The 22,746-nt window shown below is 45.0% G+C and overlaps 1 protein-coding gene across 1 annotated transcript; it reads right to left on the reverse strand.

Moving 5' to 3' along the window:
- Positions 1-7,689: 7,689 nt before the first annotated feature.
- Positions 7,690-13,055, reverse strand: LOC116502722 (galectin-1-like). Its single transcript, XM_032208621.1, has 4 exons — positions 12,689-13,055; positions 9,776-9,852; positions 8,705-8,876; positions 7,690-7,902 (listed from the first exon to the last, which is right to left on the reverse strand). The coding sequence occupies exons 1-4, from the start codon at positions 12,695-12,697 to the stop codon at positions 7,756-7,758; spliced, it is 405 nt and encodes a 134-aa protein (XP_032064512.1). The 5' UTR covers positions 12,698-13,055; the 3' UTR covers positions 7,690-7,755.
- Positions 13,056-22,746: the final 9,691 nt, after the last annotated feature.

Raw genomic sequence — 22,746 nt, forward strand, 5'->3', positions numbered from 1 at the left:
TCCTGCAAAGGTCAACCGGAAATGGAAACTAGGGTGAGGTGGGATTGTCACCCATCTTGTTTGGTGGGATTGTCTTCCAATCCCACCAAAACATTTAGTTGTTAACAAAATAACTGAGTTGGAAGCAGGGGTGGGTTCCTGCCAGTTCTAAGCTCTTCTATAAAAGAGGTTCCACAAATCTACGGGGCCGTTTAGAACCGGTTCCAGTTCCCTCCCCTCACCCGTCCGCACATCATCAAGATGAAGAGCGAGAGGAGGAATTCTGGGAGTTGAAGTCCACAAGTCTTAAAGCTGTCAAGTTTCAACACCCCTGGAGGGTTTTTTTCTAAACGGTTAGGGGTGCAAGGGTCTTGTAACTTTACAGCTTTAAGACTTGCACACTTCAATGCCAGAGTTCCTGAGCCAACATGACTAGAGGAGGAATTCTGGGAGTTGAAGTCCACAAGTCTTAAAGCTGTCAAGTTTGAACACCCCTGGGTTTTTTTTCTAAAGGGTTAGGGGTGCAAGGGTCTTGTAACTTGACAGCTTTAAGACTTGTGTGCTTCAAATGCCAGAGTTCCTAAGCCAACATTTTGGTTTTTAAGCAAAGCATTGTTAAGTGAGTTTCGCCACATTTTACAAGTTGCCCATGCCCACCTAGTCACATGGCCAGCAAGCCACTCCCACAAAGCAGGCCACACCTACAGATATGGTTCTAAAAAAATTTGAAACCCACCACTGGTTGGAGGGGACCTTGGAGGTCTTCTAGTCCGAGGGTGTAAAATTGGATTTCTTCAATATCTGTTAAGTGAGTTTTGCCCCATTTTACAATGTTTCTTGCCACAGTCATTAAGTGAATCACAGCAGTGACTAAATTAGTAACCCGGTGGTTAAATGAATCTGGTTTCCCCGTTGACTTTGCTTTTCGGAAGGTTGCAAAAGGGGATCACATGATCCCAGGACACTGCAACTGTCATAAATGCAAGTCAGTTGTCAAACATCCGAATTTAGATCATGTGATCATAGAGATAATGCAAAGATCATAAGCATGAAAAATGGTCCTGTCCCTTTTTTCAGTGCCACTGTAAATTTGAATGGTCACTAAGAGAACTTATGTTGTAAGTTGAGGACTACCTCTATTTGGTTGTAAATATATTTAAAATCAAATAAGCACTTAGCTATTATATACTACTAAAATACTTAAATAATATTTGCTATTAATTAACACCATGTCATCTTTCCAAGGCCTCCAAGTCAATAAATAACACTGCAATTAATTTATTAATTATGCTGCCTTGCACATCATTACACCATGACACAGAGGCAACTCAGTTTGATTCCAAAACCTAGATGAGGGAATAGGAGGAGGGGCTTATCAAATTTGCAGATGACACTAAACTGGCAGGAATAGCGAATACTCCAGAAGATAAGCTCAGGATCCAAAAAGATCTCAACAAACTTGAACAATGGGCCCTATCCAACAAAATGAATTTCGATGTGGAGAAAAGCAAAGTTTTACATTTAGGCAGGAAAAATCACAGTACAGATTAGGTGAGACCTGGCTCAAAAACAGCCACTGTGACCGGGATCTTAAAGAGTCCTAGTGCAGTGGTCTCCAACCTTGGCAACTTTAAGACCTTTGGACTTCAACTCCCAGAGTTTCTCAGCCAGCAAAGCTGGCTGAGGAACTCTGGGAATTGAAGTCCACAAGTCTTAAAGTTACCAAGGTTGGAGACCACTGTCCTAGTGGATGATCACTTAATGATGAGCCAGCAGTGTACAACAGCAGTGAAAAATGCTAATACAATCCTGGGTTGTATAAACAGAGGCATAGAATCAAGATCGCGTGAAGTATAAGTACCACTTTATAAAATCCTAGTAAGACCACACCTGCAACCAATTTTGGTCACCATACCACAAAAAAGTTGAGACCTTGGAAAAAGTTCAGAGAAGAGCAACTAAGATGTTCAAAGGCCTGGAGACTAAAACATATGAAGAACGGCTGCAGGATTTGGCTAGTCTAATGAAAAGAAGGGCTAGGGGTGATATGATAGCAATATTCCAGTATTTGAGGGGCAGCCACAAAGAAGAGGGAGTTTCTCAACAGTGGTTAACTTAAGATGGGTGGACTTCAATTCCCAGAATTCTGAGAGTCAAAGTCCACTCATTTTAAACTTGTCAAAATTGAGAAACGCTGCACTATAGACTCTGTGGAAGGGCTGTGGAAGAGGGAGGAGGCTACCTTAAGTTTACCTTTCTCCAACTTGTAAAACACAAAGGGTCTCCCACCCAAAATTGTTTCCAGCTTGGATAAAGTCTTAGTAAGGCATATCTGGAGCACTGCATCCAGTTTTGGTCACATTACCCAAAAGTTGTTGCAACTTTGGAAAAAGTGCAAAGAAGATCAACTAAGATGATTAAGGACCTGGAGACTAAAACATGTGAGGAAAGGTTGCAGGATTTGGCTAGTCTAGAGAAAAGAAGGACTAGAGGTGACATGATAGCAATATTCCAGTATTTGAGAGGCAGCCACAAAGAAGAGGGAGTTAAATTATTCCACAAAGAACCAGAACCAGGACAAGGACAAGAAACAATGGTTGAAAACTAACCAAAGAGAGAAGCAACCTGCAATTAAGGAGAAACTTACTAAGGGTGAGGACAATTAACCAGTGGAACAGCTCTGCCTTCAGAAATTGTGGGTGCTTCTTCATCACTGAAGGGTTTTAAGAAGAAACTAGAAAGCCACTTATCTGAAATAGTATAGGTTCTTCTGCTTGAGCCGGGGGCTGGACTAGAAGACCTCCAAGGTCCCTTCCAGGTTCTATTCTATTCTAAGAAAACCCGGAGCCATTCAACAAACCAGATTTAAGACGAGAGAGAAATCCGTTTACTATATATACCCAAAGCCAGAAGCAAAATGTCCGGACCCGGCTGGTGGAAAGAGAAGGGCAGAGCGCATTCAGACACACGTGCGCCAGGAAGGGGAACCGGCGAACAGCGCAGAGAAAAAAATCGAAATCGCCGCGAAAACGACCCCTCCCTTTCATTAGGAGCCAAGCCTGCCCCGCCCAACCAGCCGCTGGCCACGCCCATCTGGAATCCTCATACTAGAATTTTCGGGGGTTTCCCCGCCCCTTGTCTTTGATCTTCCTGCTCGCCCGCTCCCACCCGCGCGGAGACGCTAACCGCGGATAAGAGCGCCTTGACTGTTTCCACCTTCCACCGGTGCATCTGAGCCAGGTGGCCTTGGAGTCGCGATTGGCCCACATTGGCAACACCGGTCACAGACAGAGCTCTTCTTTCCCGCGTTTTAAGCTTTTGGGGTGTGTTTTTTTTTCGTCTATGGAGGAAATTGGAAATAGATAAGTCCTTGACTCACCACCTCAATGGAGCCCAACGTTTCTTTTTTTTTTAATTGAAAATTTTAAAAAAGCTTTCACAAATATTTACCTCCCCTCCCCCACCCTCCCCACCCGAACCCAACCCCCCCCCCAACCTTCCCCCACCCCCTTCCCAGAGCAAATACAGGGTATAAATCTTTAACAAACATATTCTAAAATAAACTAAAAGAAAGTTAGTATCATCTTTCATTTGTGCTTTAACTCCTCTTTTGTTAGGCTAACTCTAAACAGAGTTCCTCATTCCTCGCTTATTCAGTCATAAACTATCTGGAATTTCTTAGTCCCGTATTTATTCTGAATATAGTCAATCCATCTTCTCCACTCCAGTTTATATTTCTCATCTGAGTGGTCCTTAAGCTACGCTGATATTTTAGCCATCTCTGCTAAGTTTGTTACTTTTAATGTCCGTTCTTGAATAGTAGGCAAATCTTCCTTCTTCCAGTATTGCGCCACCAATAGTCTCGCTGCCGTTATTAAGTACAAAATCAAGTTAGTCTCTATAACAGTACAATCAGTAGTTATAACTAACAGGAATAACTGAGGGGTAAACTTTATCCTCTTTTTAAAAATATTTTGCATAATCCACCATATTTTTATCCAGAATGCTTTAACCTTTTTACAAGTCCACCATATATGGTAATATGTGGCATCAGCACAATCACATCTCCAGCATTTAGGTTGTAAATTCGGATACATACAAGCCAGTTTTTTAGGATCTAAATGCCATCTATAAAACATCTTATAAAAATTCTCTCTCGGATTTTGTTTCTGTTGTTCAGTGAGACGTTTGTTGAGTTTTGCCCCCTTCTACGACCTTTCTTTCCACAGTTGTTAAGTGAATTGCTGCAGTTGGCAAGTTACTAACCTGGTTGTTAAGTGAATCTGGCTTCCCTGTTGACCTTGCTTGTCAGGAGGTCACAAAGGGGGATTCGCATGACCCCGGCACCCTGCAACCGTCATAAACATGAACCAGTTGCCAAGCGTCCAGATTTTGATCATTTGACCATGTGGATGCTGCAAAGGTCGTAACTCTGGAAAAACGGTCCCAAGTGCCTTTTTTCAGTGTCGTCGTAACTTTGGTCACTAAATGAACTGTTGTAAGTCAAGGACTACCTGTTTTGAAGGAACCTCTCTCTCCCCACCCAAGAAACACAACACATAGGCTTGGAAAGAGTTCCTTCTGTTTTCTAAGGGACTTTGAACGTTGCTGTTGGAGAAGACTTCTGTGGACAGGTGGACAACCAAAAAAACAATGGAAACCTTGGGCAGCTTTAAGATGTGTGGACTCCAACTCCCAGAATTCCCCAGCCAGCATAAGAGTTGAAATCCACACATCTAAAAATTGCCCAGGAGGGTTGAGAAACAAATCAACTCAAGAGTTCTTGCTGGAGGTATGAACCATCACGTTTGAATTACCCTGCTTTGGACACATTGCGAAAACCCAACTGTCTACAGAAGGCTCTGATGGTGAGAAAGTAAGCGAAAATAGGACCAGCAGCAGGGGGGGGGGGGGGAGAACACAGTGATGATGGGAGAACCCTTTGCAAAATCTGAGGGGCCAAGTTAAGGATAGATCAGTGATGGCTAACTTTTTTGTCGTGTTGTGCACGTGTACCCACAACCATAATGCAATGCAAGTGCAACATGTACACCTGTGCCCCACCCCCCTGTGCATGCACGCACAACACCCTGTGCTCTCTCCACACACACACACACACACAAGCATGCACGACCCCACCCCCACTCCATTTTGGCACCCTGCAGCCTCCTGGAACCAAAAATGGGCCACAGGGGGGCCCCCACACATGTCCCCTGTGCACACACGCATATCTCCTGCATGTGGCCCATCCCTGTCTATGCGCAGCAGAGACCTGAAAATCAGCTGGCCAGCAGGAGGTGTGCACGCATGCGCAGTAGAGCTGGGCTGGGGCGATAGCTTGCGTGCCCACAGAGAGGGCTCTGCTTGCCACTTGTGGCACATGTGCCATAGGTTTACCATCAAAGGATAGATCATGGGATGTCGCTATCCTATTACTCTGAGAATGCCTTTCTGCTGTTAGCAGGCCTTTGCTAGGCTGCACCTGGCAGCAGACCTTCTATAGGAAATGGTTTAGACAGGTAGCTAGGTAAGACTTGCAGAGTCTGCACATCTAGCCACACAGGACGGATATAGCCGACCACAAACTGTTCTTGACACCTGTTTGCTTGTTTTGTACTTGCTTGGAAAACAGCTAAAGTAGGGCACACGTGAAACTTAGGAAGCACGCAGTTATCAATTCTGTTATTGGTCTAGATGCATAATTTGTAACCAATAACATTTGCAAGGTTTGCAAACCTCATTTGCGTATGAAAGTTTATATATTCAGCTTTGCTACATAATAAAGTTGTCATTTCACCCAGAGAGATCTCGTGTCCTCAAGTTCTTTCTAGGATTGGCTTCGTGGGTGACCCCCCTTGATTGTTGTGCCCAGGTGCCGCCCTGGAGAAGCCGTTTCCTCCAGGGACGGACTGCGGTACTTCAATGGGAGAAAACCTATGTGGTTACTAGGAATAAACAGCAACTTAAGAGCCCATAATCATTTTTATTATCTTCCATAAACATTAGAGATCCATGGGAGAAATGTGGCTTATTCTGCTTTAAAGGCCTCCAGAAGTTGTGAATGCTCCAACATTGGATGTTTTTAAGATGTTGGATTTCCATTTGTCCGAAGTGGTGTAGGGTTTCCTGCCTAAGCTGAGGGTTGGACTAGAAGACCTCCAAGGTCCTTTCCAACTCTGTTATTGTATTCTAAATGGGGTTCAAACAACAGAAGAACTAGGATTTCATTGGCAGAATGAATCACCAGTAGCCAGTGGTGGGGTAGATAAGGGGCAAGCCAGAATTAGTTCAGCTTCATACCTGTTAAGCATTAAATATAGGCTACACAAGCCATAATCAGTTGGCCTTCAGTATATACCAAACTGTGGAGTCCTTGATGCCAAGAGAGGCTTTCTCACATGTTTCATTATCAAATGAGTGCCAGATGTCATTGCTTAGGTGGGTAATGAAATATCTGCAGGCAAACCACTAAGCTCAGAAAGCACCAAATACCCCTCCCCCACTGTTTACCCCAGCTGCAAGTATCCTCTTCTACTGATGTACCAAACCATAAGCCATGATTTACCACAAAGATTGGAGTGACCCAATCTTCTAGGCCAAATCCAAGCAAACTATTTTATATTAGTATACAGTAGAGGTGGGTTGCTCCTGGTTCGGCATGTGCAGAAGCATTGCACATGCGCAAGCACAAGCAAACCGGTAGTAAACTGGTTAGCAACCCACCACTTGTATACAGGCCTAGTGTGGCCTCTGTAGAAATTCAGCAGTGTCAGAGTTCAATAGCTTGTGAGTGACAGGGAATAGACTAACATCAAGTGCACAGTTCATATTTCCACTTTATGGAGATTGCAGAACCCCAGGCTAATCTTTTTCACAAGATTTTTTTTTTGGGGGGGGAGAGGGGGGGGAATGGCAAGAAGACAACAGGAGAAAACACAAGATGTATAAGCTATAAGGAAGCTATAAGAAACCTCACTGAATTTACCTCTAGTGATTCCCATTAGAGGCAAACTACTCTATAGGTAGCTGACTCTTCTTGCATCGTGTCACTCAAAATATGCACTGTGCCTAGTGTATGGAACTTGTAATTCAGCTACACTACAATTCCCAGCAGCCCCAGCCATGAGGTGTAACACAGCAACCTTGGACTCCTTGCTCTCTTTTAGGGAAATTCTGTTGGCTAAGTAAAATTGTCCACTTGGTTTGAATTTGTCCAAACTCGAGTTATCCCAACAAGTTTCATAGCTGGACTGTGTAAGAAGAGATTTGCTTCTTACCTTGCTCTCCTAGGCGGCCAAAATTTAGGAAATATTCAGTGGCATCTTTGAAAACTAACCCTTTTATTTAAAGCATAGATTTTCATGAACTGCCTCTGATGCCTTGCTTCACAGAATTAGTTTCAACTTAGAACTGAGGAGAAATTTCCTGACAGAACAATTCATCAGTGGAACAACTTGCCTCCAGAAGTTGTGAATGCTCCAACACTGGAAGTTTTTAAGGGGATGTTGGATAACATTTATCTGAAGTGGTGTAGGGTCTCCTGCCTAAGCAAGGGGTTGGACTAGAAGACCTCCAAGGCCCCTTCCTACTCTGTTATTCTATTCTATTTATCCCAGCACACATTTCTTCATATTTGAACAGGAAGCAAAATTGGAATTACTCCATGCAAAAAAGCAATTTGTACAGACGAGCAAAGGCTGAACGACAGAATCAGGCAAAGGTAGTCTCACTTTATTCATGCAAGTTTTATTTTGGGCTTCATAACAAGGGATGGGCTTAATCAAATCTGACAGCTTTAATTTTCACATCGCCAGTAATGGAGAAGTAGTCCACTGTATCGGTTTCCAGTCTATTTGGGAACATGATTTCTTCCCCCTTGTGCATTTTCACAAGGATTTGTTTGGTATCAAAGCAGATAAAGAGCTGGAAGATATGAAAAAGAAAGTCGCTTGAGATATAGTTTATTATATTGTTCAGACGCTATAAAGTTTTGTGAGAAAGAGGGCATCTGCTTGGTGTCATTCTTGAGACAGTAGGCTACAAATCTGCAGACTCTGAGTTCTAGTGCCATCTTGGGCACCAAGCCAGCTGGGTGACTTCGGGCCAGTCTCCCCGTCTCAAGGCCTGGGAAACAAACCCTTGCAAAGAAAACTGCCAGCACTTCTTCTGGGAGTCAAAAACCAGGAGTCAAAAGCTGACTTGAAAGCATACATAAAGACCATGCACACACACAAATAAAGATTGGAGCTTTAAAACCAAAATATTTCATTAGCTCCCTTGAATGTTCATCAGCTGGGATACAAATCATGTAAATACAGCAAACCTTGGTTAAAAGCTATCATTTCAAAGAAAGCAAATGTCCAGCTTTAGACAACACCTAAGGTAATTGCAAATTAGCTTGCCAGGTCAATTACATTCTTGTAATGGTAAACTATTAGTGCAATGGGTTCTAAAAAAACCTCATTTAATCCAGAAGACTTGAATTGGTTTTCAAGCAAATCCCTCCAATACAGCTTCCCCCACTCCATCTTGCCCAGAGATCTCAATCTTTCTGTTTATCTTGATAAGCTTACTTTGCTTTTATTGTGATTAGTTGTATGTAGACTTCAGTTTTCCTCAACCTGGTGCCCTCCAGGTCTGATAGCCATGCTGGGGGTGGGGGGTGGGGGTGGAGGTTGGCATCTGGAAGATACCAAGTGGAGGGGAGACCAACAGTTTTTCTTACCTTGAATTCTTCTCCCTGTTGGAAAGGGAATGCTGTCTGCCTGACTTCCATCCCCCATTCTCCACACGTTTTGGAATTGCAAATAATGGTCCTAACATCGCCCTTACTGTCAAAGCGAGGGTTGAAGTGAAGGGCCAGGTCAGATTCACTCTGGCCCAGGTTGATGGCAAAACTGGAAAGAACAAGTTTTGATCATTAGTAGATAGTCCAAGAAATCTATTCTGACATTCAGACCTCTATATCCAGAGTACATGTGCAAATATAGAAAGAAGACGTCCAGAGAAGTCCTACTTACAAAGGCTACTCTGGACTTTCATCTTTACTTCCCAAGTGCAAGGGAAGGATTAACCCTTTCTCTTCCTGCTAGAAAATATAGTCTGACTACATTAGAATAAATGTAAAGGTTCCCCTTGCACATATCTGCTAGTTGTTCCCAACTCTAGGGGGCAGTGCCCATCTCCGTTTCAAAGCTGAAGAGCCAGTGCTGTCCGAAGACGTCTCTGTGATCATGTGGCCAGCATGACTAAATGCCGAAGGCGCACAGAATGCTGTTACCTTCCCACTAAAAGTGGTGCCTATTTTTCTATTTGCATTTTTACATGCTTTCGAACTGCTAAGTTGGCAGAAGCTGGGACAAGTAATGGGAGCTCACTTCCATTACATGGAAACTTGGCAACTTTGAAAAACACTGTCCTTGCACTCAACATGCACATGCAAAAATATCTGAATTGTAGAACAATTTCAAGCTGAAGCTTTTTTCAAGTCGAAGACCAATAGGCTTCATTTTCTATGTGTTTTAAAAATGGTGCTTGAAGGAGTTTATATTATTTGACATTCATTAAGGGTCATTATATAACCATGCAAAGACAATTCATTGTTACATTAAAAAAAAAAACTACCCAGGTTCTCCAAAAAATTTCAACAAATGATAATTTAAAGGACATGTAGGGGTCCAACTATCGACTGAACAAAAATGATTTCAGTGTCCCTTTATCGCAGAATGAATTCAACCCAATATCCTTCCAACCCAATATTCTTTGTGATGTAATTACAATTCTATTATTGACAAACCTTTCAGCATTTACTTCTATCCTGCCTTTCACTTTGATGCAACCCCCAGGCTTGATTTTCGCTTGAGCGACCAGTTGCTAAAAAACAAGAAGAGCAGGGCGTGAGAATTGCCAAACTTCTAGCCCAAAACAGAAAAGAACATTAAACAATATTCTGTAATTATCTCACGGCTGATAACAATTGAAAGCACAGGAGGAAAAAATTAGGAAAGAAAACTTCCCCTAAAGTTTTAAACTAGAACTTCTATTTAAAGCAACATACAGGATTTCTTGGACAGATGTTGTACTACCGTAAGTCCTTTTCCAGTTCATTTTTTTGGAACAGTTCTTTTCATGCAAAAAAAAGCACGTGTTCCTCCTTTGTGCTTATATGTGCTTCCCTTGTTATTTTTATAGATTAAAAGACACAAGACAGATCTATCTAAAAAACAATTACACATATTTCAAATTCTGGAAGTGTTTTCACAGAAATCTAAAAATGATTTTCCACCCACTTCAGAGTTTCCACAAATTTTCCATCTCAACTGTATATAGACCATAGCTAAATTCTCACATCACAGTGTGATTTTCACATGGTTTCATGAATAAACCACAATTGACTAGATTTGTACATCCTACTAACCTATTTGTGTTAGCTTTCTCAGGCACAACAGAGAGGAGACATGACTAATTCTAGTTTGTTGTAAAGCTACATTAACAGAATCTTGCAAGTCTGAACATAGGATTTTTTCCCCATCTTTTTTATAGCCTGAGAAATTAAGGATGGTCCCTCCACCCCAGCCTCTTTCTCTGCCCATTACGGACCTACATGGTATGCCCACACTTATCTGAATGTTCCCTAGGCAGCATTACTTCATTCTGCGTTTCAAGGTCTTTCTCACATCCCATTATAATTTGTATTTTGCAACCTAAAAATGTTTGGCTTGCACATGTTAAGCCAAAGGTATGCAAACCCAATTAAATTTTAGCATGAATCCATGTAGCTTGTTTTGTTTGGCTAAGTTCCTGTAAACTTAATTGCTGATGAATAAAGTCACCCTAGCTAGGTAGAAAACAACTACTATACATGAAGCTCAATACATACAGCTTTCCATAACAATTTTATGTCAGGAAAAGAAGAAAAACAAGCCTGAAATTCAGTATGAGACTTCAGCTGTGTTGAAACCCAGGAGATCAAGTAATTGGGGCAGTTTGGTAGTTTAGCTTAGGAAGTACAACACATTTATGCAAAGGTATGTAGTACAACGTTTGTGCACACTGCAGAGAAAAGAGAGAATGTTTTCTCACAGTGAGAAGTCAAGTTTTGCTAAGGAGAACAATTAGTGAGATATCCAAAGCACTGGAAAATAAATATGTCTTTGTTCACTACATAATCCTATTATACACATAAGGGTAAGGAGCGTTCAATTCACAATGCTCTAAAAATGATTGGATCAAAATGTGGAAAAGAAACCCGACAGGCTGGGTTAATTATCCATAGCGTCCGTGTTTCTCAGCAGTGGTTAATTTAAGATGGGTGGACTTCAATTCCCAGAATTCTGAGAGTCAAAGTCCACTCATTTTAAACTTGCCAAAATTGAGAAACGCTGCACTATAGACTCTCCCACCAGGGCTGTGGAAGAGGGAGGAGGCTACCTTACGTTTACCTTTCTCCAACTTGTAAAACACAAAGGGTCTCCCACCCAAAATTGTTTCCAGCTTGGATAAAGTCTTAGTAAGGCCACACACACCGGATTCCATCTGCCAGCCAATGTCGGCTGGCGACTCCCTGGGGGAGAGCCTTCTCTGTTGCAGCTCCAGCCCTTTGGAAGGACCTCCCCATGGAGATCCAGACCCTTACTACTCTCCCGGCCTTCCGCAAAGCCACTAAGTCCTGGCTGCTCCAGCAGGCCGTGGGGCTGTTGAAGTACCCAGCCCCACGGTAACTATGAATGTTGTGTATTTTAAAGTGTTGTTTTGTCTATTTATCCCCCTTCCCTTGTTTATTGCAAGCAGCCCGGAGTGGGCGGCATACAAGACCAATAAACTACTAATAAACTACTTGGAGCACTGCATCCAGTTTTGGTCACATTACCCAAAAGTTGTTGCAACTTTGGAAAAAGTGCAAAGAAGAGCAACTAAGATGATTAAGGGCCTGGAGATTAAAACATATGAAGAATAGTTGCAGGGTTTGGCTAGTCTAGAAAAAAGAAGGACTAGTGGGTGACCCCATAGCCATCTTCCAGTATTTGAGGGGCTGCCACAAAAAAAAGTTGGAAGGTCAACTTATTTTCCAAAGCATCAGAAGCCAGGACAATAAGCAATGGATGGAAACTAACCAAAGAGAGGAGCAACCTGGAATCAAGGAGAAACTTCCTAACAGTGAGGACAATTAACCAGTGGAACAGCTTGCCACCAGAGGTTATAGGTGCTTCATCACTGGAAGTTTTTAAGAAGAGACTGGGCGGCCACCTATCTGAAATGGTGTAGGGTCTCTGTTTGAGAAGGGGGTTGGACTAGACCTCCTCCAAGGTCCCTTCCAGCTCTATTCTGATTGAAATCTGACCAAGATTGGACCGGCACCCACCAATAAATCCAATAAATGTTCCCTTTAGTTTATTTTAATATGAGCTCCAATATAACTTTTGCACTTCTGGCAAAATGCTTAAACTTGTTTTACACCAAACTTCTAAACCAATGTGTGTATTTTTTTTTCAACTTCGCAAATGGGTGGATTCCAATTTCCATGCTGGCTAGGAGTTGAAGTCCGCCCGTTTTCAAGTTGCCAAACCTCAACAAAACCGTCCTAAACGCTACAATCATGTTACTCTCATCTCTTCCTTTCCCCGCTGCGCAACATCAACAGTTCTGTATCCCAGGAAAAAAAACAATAGTACATATGTGTGTATACACACACATTGCCTTTTCTACTCACCACTGCCATCGTTTGTTTCGATTTCTCGGAGAAGTCGCTGCACGCCCTGCAAACCAAATCAAACACCCTTAATTGTCCCAGGCTCTTTCCCCGCAACCTTGAAATAGCTTTCAGCTGCAGGTGCTTTTTTTTACTACCAGCCAATCAGGAGTGAAACGCCGAGCACCAATTAACAAGATGGGAAAACGGATCTACGGATTTTTCCAGGTGGGATTATGAGCGTTCCTCAACGGAGCCACGAGAGGGCGGATGCATAAGAGTGCGTTAAAATTGACATTTAAAAAAATAGAAATAATAATAAAAAGTGTTTGGAATCTCCACGATCTATTCGCGGCTTGCTTGGGCAGAAATCTATCTTTTTGAAAGTATACAGAGAAAGGTATTTAGACTACAGCTCCCAGAATTCCCCTTGATCATTCCCAGGAATTTTTTTTTTTTATGGGGGCAAAAGGAGAGCCGTATGAATACAATTCCCAGCAGCCTTTCGGAGCACGGCTAACCCATGGTCTTTCGCCAGGCCGAAATTCTGATTTGTGGACAATGAGTGGCGTGTTGCGGATTGGCTGCATTGGGAATGGGACTAGATTTGCACAAGGAGACCTTCTTAGCAGGGGGCGCGGGGTGTACATTTTTGCAAACCAGGTTTTACGCGGATCTCAGGTGGAAATGTTAATTATTCCTATTTAATGAAAGAACCGCAAGGGAAACCCGTGAAGAGACTGCAGCCAGAATTGCAAGCATAGGAATTGTAGGAGAGTCCACGGGAGCCAAAAATATTGACACTTCAGCCGAAAACTTCAACTAAGTGTTTTTGCGGATAGGAAAAGAAAGGCAGAAAGGAAACCAGACAATATTTCTTTCGAAATTATCCTCCGTTTTGTAATTTCCCCTCAAAATATTAGTGCCATCATTAAGATATCTCACAAGGCAAGTTAACAGTTTTAAATCCAGAATGGCAGATTTAAACTATAATCTATGTATCTGCTGAATCACTGAGACAGGTTTAGAGTAAATGGGATTTATGAACAATTTTGGAAGCAATTCCCTTACAGATTCGTTTTTCCCAAGTGTATAAAAAATGGAAGGCAAGTTGCTGGCGATAGAAAAAGATGCCAGTCCATATGCATCCTTGTTTATTGGAAGCATTTTTCTGCCCACTCTTTAAAAAAACTTTCAAGCAATGTGTACATTTGAGTAGGGAGCCAGCTCTTCCCTAAAGGGGACTGCAACACAGTAGATTTTTCATGATTTAAAGCAACTAAGGAGAGAGAATTTGGTCTAATCATGGCTAAGGAATCAGGCTAGAGACTGGGAGTTCCACCATAGGCACAAAGCTAGCTGGGTGATCTTTGGGCCAGCCAGTCATTCTCAGCCCTGAGAAGCAGGTAACCATTTCAGGTAGTTTCCATAAATTGAGAAAAAAAATACTGGCTCAAAAGCAAACTCTCACACAAAACATCCAGCAGCTGTGATAAGAATCCATGCATTGGAGCCCAACATCAGTGAAGGACTGATTTAGATTAACAGTATAGAATAGTAAAATAATAGAATAAAAAAGTCTGAGACCCCAACATACACTAAAGTGGATATTTTCAAGATAAAACTATCATGTTGGAAGCCCGTCTTTAGTGAGGGCCACATAGAATGGACTTTGTAATACTTGCAATTGGGTTTTGTAGTAGTTGCACTGGCTAATCTATCTTTCTTTCTTTTAAATGCAGTGTTAATAAATGGTCATAAGTCTAACTAACCTAACAAGAATTTAAAAAGAGTTTCTTAGAAAAACCAGAACCTTGCCAAAGTGCTTGATACATTGTACATAAAACAATTTCCTTTTCGGTTGTTCCCAAGCCTGTTTCTTTTGGTTTTATTCAGAATGCCGTGCTTTTTTTTCAATTCTTACGCTTACATATTATGGGATGTCTAATTTTTCATGATGCAACTGGACAGATAACTTTTCCTAAACCAATCAACATTTTCTTGATTGGCAGGTTCCTTCCTCAGTCTAAAGAGAAGACCTCTTAAATTGAAACTTTTCTACTAAATCGTGAATTAAATTATGATCTCATTTGCTTAATTGAGGTGTAGCATACTGAAGCATGTACCTAGGAGCCATATTTCACTATCATTGCCCAAAGGAAATGTCACAGAAATATACATTGGGCAAGGCAGAGTGGAGGGTTTTGTCCACTACACACACACAAATGAGGTTTTGCATAATACCGTTATGGACAAAAGACAAAGTCCATGGAAACCAAAACTTGGTTCAGAATGATTAGGAGGATTTGGGGATCAGCGGACATGTGTTGGTTTAAATCAGGAATCCTGGGCACACGTTTGGGAATTTCTCCTCAGCGTTTCAAGTGCTGTTCAAGTGCCTCTTGCCTCCTGCTAGCACAATTTATTAAGAGATTGATCATTTAATCCGCGCTACAAAGAATGTATCCAATCCCACTTAGGGAAACTCCCCCCCTCTCCCTTTGCATAATGCTGCTCTTCCATCACAGCCCCTTCTTCCTACTCAACTCCCCCCCCCCCAAGACTGTCTTAACGCATGGGCCTGATGGGCATTTGCTTGCAGGCCCCACCATGAGCATAGGGGTCCCATACTAATCTCTGTATGTTAACCCTTCAATGCACAAGATATCCTATAGATACAGTAACTGATTTGATTTGATTTTGATTTGATTTGTTTATTTATAGGCCGCCCTTTTCCCTGAGGGGACTCAGGGCGGCTTACAATCAAAAAAGGGAAGGGGAGTGTAGGACAATACCAAAAAGAGATGTGCACAAAGTAAATTAGACAGTAAAACTCAACATTCACTCAGCATTCGGGAGGGGCGAAAATAAGATTATCCCCAGGCCTGACGGGCTAGCCAGTTCTTGAGGGCTGTGCGGAAGGCCTGGACGGTGGTGAGGGTACGAATCTCCACGGGGAGATTGTTCCATAGTGTCGGAGCCGCAACAGAGAAGGCTCTCCTCCGAGTAGTCGCCAGTCGGCACTGACTGGCGGATGGGATACGGAGGAGGCCAACTCTATGCGATCTGATGGGACGCAGGGAGGTAATTGGCAGAAGGCGGTCTCTCAAATAGCCAGATCCACTACCATGGAGCGCTTTATAGGTGGTGAGTAAGACCTTGAAGTGCACCCGGAGACCAACAGGTAGCCAGTGCAGCTCACGGAGGATCGGTGTTATGTGGGCGAACCGTGGTGCGCCCACGATCACTCGCGCGGCCGCATTCTGGACTAGCTGAAGTCTTCGGATGCTCTTCAAGGGCAGCCCCATGTAGAGCACATTACAGTATTCCAGCCTAGAGATCACAAGGGCTCGAGTGACTGTTGTGAAGGCCTCCCGATTCAGGTAGGGCCGCAACTGGCGCACCAGGCGAACCTGGGCAAATGCCCCCCTGGTCACAGCTGAGAGATGGTGGTCAAAAGTTAGCTGTGAATCCAGGAGGACTCCCAAGTTGCGGGGCCCTTTCTGAGGGGTATAAATTTTGCCCCCCCAGCCTGAGTGATGGTATGTTGGTCAAATTTTGGGAGGGAAACACAACAGCCACTCGGTCTTGTCTGGGTTGAGTATCAGCTTGTTTGCTCTCATCCAGTCTTTAACGGCTTCCAGTCCCCGGTTCATCACGTCCACCGCTTCATTGAGTTGGCACGGGGCGGACAGATACAACTGTGTATCGTCCGCATATTGGTGGTATTTTATCCCGTGCCTTCGGATGATCTCGCCCAGCGGTTTCATGTAAATGTTAAATAGTAGGGGGGATAGGACCGACCCCTGCGGCACCCCATAGGTTAGGGGCCTCAGGGACGATCTCTGCCCCCCCACTAACACCGACTGCGACCTGTCCGAGAGATAGGAGGAGAACCACTGCAAGACAGTGCCGCCCACCCCTATCTCCCGCAGTCGTCGCAGAAGGATACCATGGTCGATGGTATCGAAAGCCGCTGAGAGGTCCAGGAGAACTAGGATGGAAGCATGGCCTCCATCCCTAGCTCTCCAGAGATCATCAGTCAATGCGACCAAAGCGGTTTCTGTGCTGTAACCGGGTCTGAAGCTAGACTGGAAGGGGTCAAGATAGTTAGCTTCCTCCAAGGTACGCTGAAGCTGGAGAGCCACCACCTTCTCAACAACCTTCCCTACAAAGGGGAGGTTGGAGACTGGACGATAGTTATTAAGAACAGCTGGATCCAGAGACGGCTTCTTCAGGAGGGGTCTTACCACCGCTGTCTTGAGCGCGGTGGGAAAGTACCCCTCCCGAAGAGAAGCGGTAACAACCGCCTGGATCCAGCCTCGTGTCACCTCACTGCTGTTGGCAACCAGCCAGGAGGGACACGGGTCCAGTATGCAGGTGGAGGCACTCACAGCTCGCATAGCCTTGTCCACATCCCCAGAGGCAACTTCCTGAAACTCAACCCAGAGATGGTTTGCCAAGTTTTCTCCTTGTGTCTCGGCTGGATCTACTGGGGTGGAGTCCAGGTCCGCTCGAAACCGGGCAACTTTGTCCGCCAAGAACTGGACATACTCCTCAGCCTTACCCTGTAAGGAGTCCCCCGTCTCCCTCCTATTTAGGAGGGAGCGGGTTATCCTAAACAGGGCGGCTGGGCGGGACTCGGCGGACGCTACCAAGGAGGCAATGTATGTTCTTTTTGTTGTTCTTAAAGTCCGAATATACTCCTTGGTGCATGCTGTTAAAAGTGCCCGTTTCGACTCGGACCTATCGGACCTCCACGAGTGCTCTAGGCGTCTCCTCCGGCGCTTTACCTCCCGGAGTTCCTCAGTGAACCAAGGAGGCCTCCGGGGGCCGCTGACCCGGAGGGGCCGTAGCGGCGCAATCCGGTCTAGAGACTCCGAAGCTGCCGAGTGCCAGGCAGCGACGAGGGTCTCCGCCGAACTGTGGGCGAGGGTATCAGGAATAACCCCAAGCTCCGTCTGGAACCTAACAGGATCCATCAGTCGCTTGGGGCGGAACCAGCTGGTCGGTTCCTCCTCCCTACGGTGGGGGTTTGGCCTCCGGAAGTCTAGCCTCAGTAGGTAGTGGTCTGACCACGACAGGGGTATGATCTCAATACCCCTCAGACCAAGATCGTAACTCCACTGCTCCGAGAGGAATACGAGGTCAAGCGTGTGACCCACTGAGTGAGTTGGGCCTCGAATTACTTGAGTCAAGCCCATGGCTGTCATGGAAGCCATGAACTCCTGCGCTCCATCAGAGTGTTCACCGAGCGAAGGCAAGTTAAAGTCCCCCAGGACTATAAGTCTAGGGAACTCAACCGCTAGCTCGGCTACTGACTCGAGGAGCGAGGGGAGGGCTGCTGCAACGTAGTTGGGAGGCAGGTACGTAAGCAGCAAACCCACTTGACCCTTGAGGTCCAGCTTCACTAGCAGGGACTCACACCCGACAAGCTCCGGAGCAGGGATCCTACGAGGTACTAAAGACTCCCGGACTACAATAGCCACACCGCCACCCCTTCCCTGGGCTCTTGGCTGGTGTAGCACCTGAAATCCGGCTGGGCACATCTCAACGAGGGGGACTCCTCCCTCAGGGCCCAGCCATGTCTCAGTAATACATGCCAGGTCTGCGCCCTCATCTGTTATCAAGTCCCGGATGAGGGGGGCCTTATGAACAACAGACCTGGCATTTAGCGACAGCAGCCTGAGACCAGGGTCCTGAACACCCGCGCCATCTGACCTTGGAGTGGGACTCCCAGGGCCGGAAGGAGGGATCTCTATAACACAGCGAGCCCTCCTTCCCCGATGATGGCCTGCCCTAAAGTCCCCGCCATATCTGCCTCTCCCTGTTATGACCGCAATGCTCCGACCCTCTCCCGTGGATATAGCCCCCCCCAACCACCCCGATGGCCCCCACATACCCCGCCAGGTCCTCCGAATCAGTCATACCCAAACTCTCACACAGACAGTCCTCACTAAAAAAGTTAAAAACACAAATACAACTATATAATAATAAAAAGTGAGATCATTCATATCATCTCAAACAATCCCATGCACTCAACATACCGATTAAAAGAAATATAGGAAAAAGTTGCGCAGTTCGTAATAGTCCAAAGGTGCCTTCCACCTCTCCTGAGGAGGATAGCACCTTAATGGGAGCACCGCTAAGGAGACCAATATCGTCCAAGGGAGGGGAGGATGGGGGACAAGGTGGATCTGTGCAGCAGCTGTAACAGGGGGAGTCAAGGGGCTAACCATAGTGGAGAAAGTCTGATGGTTAAGTTCAATTCCAGCCATCCCCTTGATGTTATTTCCAGGTTAAGTCCTAGGGTGGGGAAAGAGTATCTGTCTCTGATGGAAAAAGACAGGGGGAAGATGTTGTAATCACCAATCACACTCTCCTTCAATTCCGTCCCCTCGAGCAGTTTCCTCCCTCACCAGTTCTCTTCTTTTGGTTACAGCGTGGAGGCAGAGTAGATCTAAATATCAGCAGCAGCAGCGAGAGCCGGAAGGCCAATCATGATGGTCAAAGGCCCAATATACAGAAGTCAGTTCACAACAAGAGTCGTACCAATCGTACCAGCCCACTTAGTAGTCTAAGCCCAAGATTGAAAAAAAAAGCTTCGTCCAAGGTGGAAGGAGGGGGGGGTGCCCCATTCAGCAGCTGGCCCCCGGCATTCTCAAAGGGGCCTCAGCAAACCAGAGAGTTATCAGGCCAACAACGACATAATGATGGTTATGGTAGTCGGGGCGGTAATCGTAGTTAAGTCAGGCTCCCCCCAAAAGCAGCTGGGCCGTACGGTCTTCCAAGCCGCTAAGCCGCGGCGATCTCACAGCCAGCGGGCCAGCGAGCCAACAGACAACAGTGGTCGCGGCAGCCAGCAATAATCGGGGGAGGATCAGAACTCCCCTAGCAGCTCGGCCGCAGAGTCTTGTAACAGCTGAGCCGCGGCGTTCTCAAGCGGCAGCCAGCAATATCGGGGGAAGATCAGGACATCCAGTAAGCACTGGATGGCTTACTGAGTATTATTGTGTTTTTCAAGCCTTATGTATTGTTCAAATGTTTATCATGTGGATTAGTTGTTGCTCCACAGTATGTTTTTAATGTTTCAACATCGGTTTTGTTGGAAGTGTTTCATTAGATACATGTTTAATTTTACTGACCATTTACATTTTTATTCCTGAGAGTAGTTGTTGTAGGGGCTCCAGTACGCTGCTTTGCCTGGGCCCCATAATGCTGTTAAGATGGCCCTGCCCTCCCTCTGCATTGCTTCGCTAATCCGATATTTAGTGCTGACCACGCAACTTTCAAGGCCAACAGCTTAGAGAGGTGATTTAAATAAAAGCCTCAAGAAACATATTTTCTTCAGCGCTCCATCTACCATTGCCTGAAAGCTGAATAGAAGAACTGGAAGAAACTTTGGAGGTCTTCTAGTCCACCCCACTGCTCAAGCAGGAGGGGTGGCTCAGTGAAGACACTGAGCTTGTTGATCAGAAAGGTCAGCAGTTTGGTGGTTCGAATCTCTAATACAGGTCTCCTGTGTGAGCAGGGGTTGGAATAGATGACCTCCAAGGTCCCTTCCAACTGTGTTATTGTCACATACACCAGTCTGAAAGGCTTTTAAGCTTCAGTCAGATCCAAATGCTGTGGAGGGCGCTTTCCTGCTGCCAACGGGGAAATCTTGGGTCCACGTTGCCCCATTCTCTTTATGGGTTTCCTCAGTCTACGTGGTTTCTCCACCTCTGAGCGTCCGAATAACTGAAGCACAATGAAATTGTACAATCCGCGACGAACCCTAAGAGAAATGGACCAGGTTGCTGATATTTGTATTCCCTCTCCCATTAGCTTCTGTTGAAAACGACAAGGCTCTTAAACCTAATCCCGGGGAATGCCGGGAGTTGTAGTCACTCCAGGCACCTTCCTTTTCACACAGTTTCAGTTCACTAAAATTGGACATGAAGATGCTGTTGCTGATACTCTGTTGCTGAAAATTATGTCTGTCTATCTACCCATCATATCCATCTTCCCTCCATACCTTTATCCATCTAATCTCCCACATGCCTTCTATTTGAAATCTAAGGGGTAATCATTCAATTAGGTGACGAGAAAGAATTGACACCAGTAGCTGAAAGCATCCTCACAACCATTTTTACACTGGATCTGTCATGCCCCAGCATAGAGTGAGTGAGTGAGTGAGTGAGTGAGTGGTGTGTGTGTGTGTGTGTGTGTGTTGTTGTTGCTCTTTAGCCCCATCTAGTGGCCCAAGAGGCAAATAACAATCTATTGTTTTGAAGCTGAACCAACAACCTCTTTTACCCATTAGCCCACACTCTCAAAACAAGTGCACACTGGGAAGGCAGACTCCGTTTTCTTTTAGCATTTGGAGGAGGCACAAGCACCAGGAAGAATCTCTGCTACTCTGTGGCACATGTTCATCCAAGGACAAACCCACATCCCCCCAACACGCACACACACACACACACACACACAGCATCACTGTTAAGATTTAGATTCCCTGTATTTGTTAATTGTTATGTTCAGCAGCAACTCAATATTGCCTATCTTGTATTTGGGTCTTATTATATGTATTCCTATTTTCCCCTAGTTTCACCCTCCCGTTCCTTTAACAAAGCATCCAGATCGACACACGCGGTCCATTTTATTGGAGGTACAGGTAGGTTTAGCTGCACGCAGAGTAACGTGTAATGAGGAGAGAATAGTGAAACAGCAGCTACCCAGCAAGTGGGATCTAGGATCACGAGTATACTGAGACCTGCTACTCTGGCAAAGCAGCTACCTGCACATGGCAATACAGCAGCCTCTAGACCAGGGATAACGAACCTTTTTGGCACCAAATGCCAAAAAGGTCACATGGAAGCATCGTGGAAGCCAAACCTCTGGGTTCTGGTGCACATGCATACCCAACAATCAGCTGGCTGGCATGCATGTGTGCACTGGTTTTTGGCACTGCCACGCGTGCAAAGAACAGCTGATAGTCATGTATGCATGTGTTCCAGAAACCCAGAAAACAAAAAGGCAAGGCCGCGCGTGCCGGGTGACATGCTTCGTGTACCACTTTGGGCATGCGTGCTATAGGTTCACAATCATGGCTCTAGACAGTCAAGCACTTCCAGGAGATACTATGTCACAGACTCGGGCCTCTTCATACAAAATCTAATCTCTAGTTCTTCTAAGCAGTCCTCAGCAAGTAATGCACTTGCCATTGCCGGAGCAAAGACTGAAGCAGCAAAAGCACGAGCAGCCTTTGCTGAACGGGAAACGGAAATGAAAGAGAGAGAGCAATTAGAGGCAACCCTGGAAATGCAGAAAGCTGTGTTAGAAGCAGACTGAGAGAGGCTGGCCACAGAGAAAGAAGTAACAGCTGCCACAGGCGAAGTCAACACATTAGAAAGAGCTGCATATTCTGACCACGAGTGCAGTGAAGGCAGCAACATGCTTGGGCCAGAAGCCGAACCTCAAGATCCCCTGCAACGCACTTCAGAGTATGTCTATCAGCACCCCCAGGTCAAGTAGCAATGCTCACCTCGATGGAAAAGACAACCTTCAAGAAGCAAGCCAAAGATGCTACTCAGCACCACTCCAGGCCAATGACAAATCTCAAGCCTACAAATGAGAAAACTCCAAGCAAAGCTGCACCTCCGATAGCAGAACACCCCACCCCACAAAACCAGGTACTTGAGCCTGCTATGTACTTTGAATAAACTTTGTTTGCAAGAATTAAAGATAACCTGAAATCATCCTACAGTACATGGCAATATCCTTCACTTTGGGAAATCATGAGAGAAGCCAGGGAAGAGAAAAAGGGGAAGAAATTACCAAAAGTTCTATGGATTTGGAGGGGTGAAGGAAAGATCTAACGGCTTAACACCTGGTAGAAGTCACTTGGCTAAAACACATACCTTACTTTCTACAAAAGGCTGTCACTGGAGAGATGGGAGTTTGTTGGTTTTTGAGTTTGAGGTTTTACTTCTCTAAGCCACCCAGAGTCACGGTGAATGAATTGGGCAAAGTGACTGGAAAGCAGAGTCAGCAACAATAGGAGACGTGATAGCAACAGTACCACTCCCGAACATGAA

Source organism: Thamnophis elegans, chromosome 2, assembly GCF_009769535.1.
Source record: "Thamnophis elegans isolate rThaEle1 chromosome 2, rThaEle1.pri, whole genome shotgun sequence".
Classification (NCBI taxonomy): domain Eukaryota; kingdom Metazoa; phylum Chordata; class Lepidosauria; order Squamata; family Colubridae; genus Thamnophis; species Thamnophis elegans.

Bases quoted from the DNA above. Each gene is read 5' to 3' on its own strand.
- LOC116502722 (XM_032208621.1), bottom strand. The intron at 8,877-9,775 runs GTTTGTCAATAA...TGTTCTTTCCAG, and splicing joins ATAGAAGTAAATGCTGAAAG to TTTTGCCATCAACCTGGGCC. The intron at 7,903-8,704 runs GTAAGAAAAACT...CATATCTTCCAG, and splicing joins AACAGGGAGAAGAATTCAAG to CTCTTTATCTGCTTTGATAC.